The sequence below is a fragment of the Pongo abelii genome, chromosome 7 (genome assembly GCF_028885655.2).
Source record: "Pongo abelii isolate AG06213 chromosome 7, NHGRI_mPonAbe1-v2.0_pri, whole genome shotgun sequence".
Taxonomy (NCBI): domain Eukaryota; kingdom Metazoa; phylum Chordata; class Mammalia; order Primates; family Hominidae; genus Pongo; species Pongo abelii.
The window spans coordinates 116605340-116612578 of NC_071992.2; the positions used below are offsets into that span (position 1 = coordinate 116605340).

At 45.3% G+C, this 7239-nt stretch overlaps 1 protein-coding gene across 2 annotated transcripts in view; it reads right to left on the reverse strand.

Annotated features, from left to right (window-relative positions):
* SNX31 (sorting nexin 31) overlaps window positions 1–4397 on the reverse strand; it is a 76771-nt gene extending 72374 nt beyond the window's left edge. Inside the window, exons 1-2 of one of the 2 annotated variants that reach the window (XM_002819332.6) lie at window positions 4332–4397; window positions 4157–4231 (exon numbers count right to left, since the gene is read on the reverse strand). In XM_002819332.6, coding sequence (XP_002819378.3) covers window positions 4157–4231; window positions 4332–4397 — 141 coding nt within the window. Of the gene's footprint in view, window positions 1–4156; window positions 4232–4331 lie in introns of those variants that run through there. The other variant, XM_063726466.1, reaches the window with a different exon arrangement.
* Between the last annotated feature and the right edge of the window lie 2842 nt (window positions 4398–7239).

The window sequence follows — 7239 nt, forward strand, 5'->3', positions numbered from 1 at the left end:
CACACATGCTAAAGTAATAGTCCTAATTTAACAGAATGCATGGCATATAATAGAAACTTAGTAAATATTTCTTAAGCAAATAATCAGTTAATTATATAGATGAAAACTATTCTATCAGGATGCAGAACTAAACTGGAAATAAACTGGAAATAAACTCATATTCCCCAAACACACACACAGATGGGGACCTTTCTACTATTTCCTTTTTTACAGTGCTCTGTGTTAAATCAGATTAAGAATTCTGAGCCGTTTCACTTCCTCCACTGAATAGGAGAAATAAAAACTAGCTGAGAAGTATCTGGGAGAGATCACCCAACCTTTCAGTCTCAGACTTAGGGTGGCCAGATAAAATACAGGATGCTCAGTTAAATGTGTATCAAGTGGTGCATGGGACATACTTATACTAAAAAAAAATTGTTGTTGATTTGTAATTTAAATTTAATTGGGAGACTTTGTATTTGTATTTGCTAAATCTAGCAACCCTACTCAGACTCTTCATTTTTTTTTTTTTTTTTTTTTTTTGAGACAGGGTCTCACTCTGTCACCCAGGTTGGAGTGCAGTGGCGCAATCTGAGCTCACTGCAACCTACACTCCCAGGCTCAAGCGATCCTCCCACCTCAGGCTCCTGAATAGCTGAGATTACAGGAGCACCACCATGCCTGGCTAATTTTTTGTATTTTTGGAACAGACAGGGTTTTGCCATGTTGCCCAGGCTGGTCTTGAACTCCCGAGCTCAGGCAGTCCACCCACCTTGGCCTCCCAGAGCGCTGGGATTGCAGGTGTGAACCACCATGCCCGGCCTCAGACTCTTTACCTATAAAATGAGAATGATGATGATGATTGAACTGCTGACCTTACTGGGGACTTGCTGGAACAAAATCCTGTGTCTGGAACTCTCATGACACAGAGTGGATGTCGGAGGCCTGGGGTCAGGGCTGAATGAAGGGGATTGAGAGCAAAAAGATTATCGGGGCTAAGGGCAAACTTCCCCTTCATCCTCTGAAGGTTCACTAAAAAACGAACTGGCAAAAGGCCGATTCATAGGAAAAAAGGCGTACAAATTTACTAACATGTGCGGGAGTCTTACAAAATATAAGATCTCAAAGAAATGGCCAGACGGTTGATGGTTTTATACCATCTTGAGATTACAGAAAAAAGCGGCATGGTACCAAAAACAGGTTATGGTGGCGAATCAGGTTATGGTGGCAAGACAGGTCATGGGAAGAAGAGGAGAGACCTGGCCAGCAAAGGTGGTCTTAGTATACAGAGGAAACCCACAGGTAGCAGCTCTCAGAAAGAATAGTTGGTAAACATTTGTTTCAGACCTTTAAAGGTGTCAGACTCTCTGTGATTCTTTCCTAAATCTGAACAAGAGAGGACTTCAGAGAAAGCCTGGCTGCATCAATACAGATTCTCTCTACAGGTGCAAATCTCCTCCACAAAAGGCAGCTTTTCAGCTATTCTGATATTTCCAGCTCTCTACACAGCCATCTTGAAATATGTCATAGTAGTACATTTTGAGATGAAATATTTTGGTTTCCTTCAAGGACAAGGGGACTTTTAAAGGCAAAAAAAAAATTTCAACCTTGATCGTGGTGGCGGTAATTGTATACATTTAACAAAATTCATTACACCAAACCCATAAAGTTGGGGAATTTTATTACATTACATGATTCCAAAATATAGTAAAAGTATGTTAGTTTAGGACTCAGTCATTTGACTCATTGTTTTACTGATACGATTGATTTTATCAGCTTTAGAAAGAAACCACATTAATGTAATAGGTCAGAGCAGGTTCTAGAAATCAAATACTGCCTCCAACATTAACAGTATGACTTTGGGAAAATTGTTCCTCAGCTTCTTCATTTGTTAAATTGGACTAATTCTAATGCTAGCTCATAAAGCTATTGTAAAAATTAAGCTATTACAGGTGAAGTGTTTGGTACCAAACTCAGTACACAGTAACTACTTGTTATTATTTCAGATTGATTATAAATACCAATAGCCATCTAAGATCTAAATAGTTTCTTTAAAAATGTAGTAGTTTCTATAGAAAGGGGGAAAATGATAAATATTCATATAAGATATACGGAAGTTGGAAACTAGACAAAGAAATTTCCATTTTAGTATTTTGAGAAATCTGGGATAAATATGAAATACTTATTAAAATCTATTGTATACCCTACTGAGGGCACCGAGCCATGGTAATTCAATATTTAAAGGCCCCAATAGTAAATAACAGACAATTTCTACTTCATGTCTTACCAAATAGAAGATCAAGAATAAAATTTATTCACTCTACGCCTCTGCTTCTGGACCTGCTAGGATTTGGTTCATCTGAGTTTTCCTGAAAATAAGCATTTTCCCGAGTATGTTGGGTAAGGAGGGCCAGATTCAGGAATGCTTGAAGCCTCTGAGTCCACAAATGTTTGCTGAGCATATATTATGTACCAGGCTCTGCAAGAAGCTGGCCCCTAATCTTCACAAGCACACTGTGAGGCTGACATCCATAAGGACCCATTTGCTTATTATTTCTGATGAGAAAATTGAAGATCAGAGGAGAGGTGAGGTGATCAGCCAGGACGCAGTTGATCAGTCACAGACTCTCTTGCTGCCTACTGCTCTGCTCCCGCCCCTTCCCCACCTCAAGCTGCAGGAAGACAGAGGAGGGTAGGAGAGGATACCCTGCTTCCCCCTGCCAATGCCTAAGACACTCATCCTTTCTCTTCCTTTGAGATCCCTGCCTCTGCAGTCCTCACAATTCCCCATGTGTTTCAGTCACAAGTAGCTTCTTATCTTCCAGAAGTCTGAATCTATGCCATTCTTCATTCAATCATTTGACAATCGTTCCTAAGGACCTACTGGGTCACAGCACTAGTAATACAAAGATGACCACTCAAATTAACTAGTAACCACATTACAACTGTTCTTAGTTGACTCCAAAGATACTTAATCACACCTTGAAAATGGACTTTTCCAATGCCCTATGATGTATGAGCAAGAAGGCTTGCTACAGTGACAATTTCAACAGCAGAAAAAACAAACTAAGCTGTCGGTCAACAGAAGATGGTTAAATGAAACATGGTGTATCTAACTCACTAGAAACCCAGAGACTGTCTGAAAAACTCTCTCAAAACAAACAAACAAACAAACAAACAAAAACAGCTGTTGCCTCTGGGCAAGTTTTTTCTGTTTTCTCTACACTTTTTTTTTTTTTTTTTTTTTAATAGAGACGAGGTCTCGGCTATGTTGCCCAGGCTGGTCTCAAACTCTGGGACTCAAGTAATCCTCCCGCCTCAGTCTCCCAAAGTATTGGGATTACAAGCATGAGCCACAGTGCCTGGCCTGTACTTTTGTTTTTGTTAGGTATGTGCTCTTTATAACCTAAAATCTAAAACAAAAAAAACAAAAAGCACTATTCCTGGGGGAGTGGAGGAGGAGGGTAAAGTTTATTTCTAAACTTTCATTTACTTCTCTAATCCATTTTGAAGATTTATAACACCTCCTTATAAGAACAATGAAACCCATTAGAGCAGACTAATAAATCAGTCTGCCTCCCAGAGAAAATACTGTCAAGACAGCAGGGTGAGAAACTATCCTAGCTTGGTAAGTCATGTTCCCTGGTTCCCAGCCTGCCAGTACTTGAAGCCTCATGGCCATTCGAAAACAAAACTAGAGACACACCTTTTTAAAGAGGTCAAACTTAAGAAACTCTGGAGACAAAGGAGATTAAATACCCATGTACAAGACTCCAAAGACTCTAGGCCTTGATCTAGACCCAGTTTCCTAATTTTGGACGGAGGCATTGTCCTGGGGAACAGCGGGCACTGAAATGGGGCCCAGCATAGCCCCAGCGCCCTGCCAGGCCGGGATAGCGGGGATCACCCGGCTGCGGCTGCGAGGGGCTTGGAAGAATCACCTGCGCCCGCTTCCCTCATCTCACAGCTCTAGGCGACCAGCAGCCGCAGCATGCATTCATCCAACTGTATGCCAAGCAATTCAGTTCATCGTTACCAGGACCCTGTTTCACAATAGGAAGCCCGAGGCCCTGAAACGCCCAGTGTCTTGCCAGAGTCAGAGGAACAGAGCGCTTTGGGGACAGCTTTCTCCACCTGTCTCAGTGGATGGGCTTGTATCCGCCTCCAACCTGCTCACCTGTTCGTTCCAACCGTGCAGCTGGCTGTAGCGCACCCTGCAGAAGAGGAACCCGTCCAGGTACACGGAGTACAGCTGCAAACACACAGACACCCCGTCCCGGGTGAGCAGAGGGATAAGTGAGCATTGCCACCGGCCCCCTCCCTGCCCACCCTGACCCCAGCCCTGGGCGCACCACGTAGCGGCCCCCCAGCGCATCGGACCGCTGCTGGGACACCGGGATACAGAAATGCATCTTCATGGCTGAGCGGTGGCTTGGGAGTAGCGCTGGGAACCCGACCTGCGGCGGCGGGCGGTGCGCGGCTCTGAACTCGGCAGCGGTGGACGCAGCCGGGCCTGCCACGCGACACAGGGCGAACCCCGGCGCCCGCTCTCCCTGGCCCGGGGCGTCCACAGGTGGGGCCGGGGCCGGGCCGCGCCACCTCCCAGTCCCCGCCCCATCCAGCCCCGCCGCTCTGGTCCCGGGATAGGTGGTGCCCGGGACTGGAGCCCATCCACGGCCACCCCCACCCCGGACATCGGCCACTGTTGGCATTTTCTCCAAGACGGCCCGTGAGAGGCTTGAAAACAGTTTGTGTCCCATTACCTGCCAACGCTGCCTGCAGTGCACTAATTAAGATTTCTGTAATTACATAGATCTAGTAACTGCCCTATGATTAGCAGAGTTATGTTTAGTCAGCTTTTTGTATTGACATTTGTTAAATGTAACACAAGACATGCAGCAATATATGCAACCCTGCTTTAGTATTATTCTTTCAGTCTTGTTTTTTCCCCTTAAAATACCAGAAGCCCCCCAAAATGGAAATGGCTTGGGTCTCTCTTGATCCCTGAGAAGCCCTCATTTTTAGACAGGTGCATTCACATAAACACTTGGTTCTCTGGACTACCCAGTGCAAGTTCTTTCAACAGTCTCTCATTTTTAGTTGCTGTGGAAAATAATCTTCCTAATTCTCTTATTTTAGTTAAATGAAACTAGAATTCCTCCTGCCTTGCCGTGATCACAGAGCACAGAGACGCTGCAGCTCTCGCCAGCCTGTTCTGTAGCAAGCCCTGGGCTGGCTCCATTCTTCCCTCTCTCCTTTAATCCACCCATAACTCTTCCAGGTAAACAGAGGACATCCTAACATGGACAAAACAGGCCCAGGGGGTGGAGGAACTTGTCCAAGCTCACAGGGCATTTTTTTTCATGGGTCTCAGTCGTTTACTGCAGGATTTCATCAGGATCATTGAAAGTCCTTTCAAATGCCAGTCATCCCTGGGGTAAGAGCTGCATGCCTGAAATGGGAATCTGAGACTAAGGAAGGAGAAGCGACGCCTGCCAAACACCGGTGCCTCCTGCGTGCTTGCTGGTTGCCAGGACCTGACATATGCTATGCCATTTAATTTTCACAAACACCTGTGGGCTAGGAGCCATTGACAGTTCTGGTCTTATAGAAAAGGAAATTGAGACTTAGGGCCATTAAGTGAGGGAAGCAGTATAATATAGTAGTTAAGAGAATGGCAACAGGAATTCGTGTCCCAGCTTAGTGGCTTCTAGTTGAGAGGCCTTGGGCAAATTAGTGTTTTTTTTTTGTTTTGTTTTGTTTTGTTTTGTTTTGAGACAGAGTTTTGCTCTTGTTGCCCAGACTGGAGTGCAATGGCACGATCTCAGCTCACCACAACCTCCGCCTCCCGGGTTCAAGTGATTTTCCTGCCTCAGCCTCCTGAGTAGCTGGGATTACAGGCATACGCCACCACACCCGGATAATTTTGTATTTTTAGTAGAGATGGGGTTTCTCCATGTTGGTCAGGCTGGTCTCGAACTCCTGACCTCAGATGATCCGCCCACCTCGGCCTCCAAAAGTGCTGAGATTACAAGTGTGAAATTAGTGCACTCTTTAAGCTGCTGTTCCTTCTTATGAAAAAAGGGTCTTGAGCAAACATGGAAGCGATTCCTGGTTGGTGGATACCTATTTTGAGCAAACACAGAAAGGGATAGGAGCTGGAAGGTTGGGCATGCAGAGTTAAGTCTTTGCATCCTGTGTATCTTTCTTCATCTGCCTGTGTCCTCCTCACTCTCTTGAGGTTCAGACCAGTGAGTCAGAAAGGTAAGGCTGGATGGCTTGGGATGTATATCTTTCTCTGTCTTTAGCTGTATTGGTCTATGTTGAGTGTCTAGGGTCTTTTGGAATTTGAGGAAATATACAAAATTATACGATACATAGGAGAACTACAAAATCATACCAGTGGTTCTAAAATGTCCACGGTTCCTGGAGGATTTTCTGGTCCAGAACACCTACTCAGAGACTGACTGTAGTTGGTTGAATAGTGTCCTGATTTGGAAATAGGGTCTTGGCAGACATCATAAGGTAAGGCTCAAGATGAGATCCTACTGGATTAGGGCAGCTCTATATCCAATTAGCATGTCCTTATAAGGCACAGAAAAAGAAATACAGAGACACAGAGGAGAAGGCCACATGAAGACAGAGGCAGAGCTGGAGTTGTGCTTCCAGAAGCCAAGAAGCGCTTCAGGCCACCAGAAGCTCAGGAGAACAAGGAAGGAGTCAGCCTTAGAGCTTTCAGAGGGAGCACGGCTCTGCCGACACTTTGATTTCAGACTTCCAGCCTCTAGAAGTATGAGAGAATTCATTTCTGTGGTCGTAAGCCACCCAGTTTGAGGCACTTTGTTATGGAAGCCGTGAGAAAAACCTACACTGATGCTGTGGCCACAGTCAGCCTCATGCCAGAGAGCAGAGGGCTGAGCCCCTGGCCGTGTGCACAACTAGGAGGAGATTGGAACAGAGAAAGAGCAGCTCAGAGGAAAGGAGACCTGCAATCTGAGGGACAGTGTCCTGAATGTAGTAACAAGACTGGCTAACCCTACGCAGCACTCACTCTCGGCCAGACGTAACTCTGTGTAACATGCACAAACTAATTTAATGCTTGCAACAACCATCTGGACTTGGTGGGTTTTGTTTTTGTCTTTGTTTTGGAGACAGGGTCTTGCTCTGTTGCCCAGGTTGGAGTGGAGTGGCATGATCATGGCTCACTGCAGCCTTGACCTCCCCAGGCTCAGGTGATCCTCCCACCTCAGCCTCCCAAGT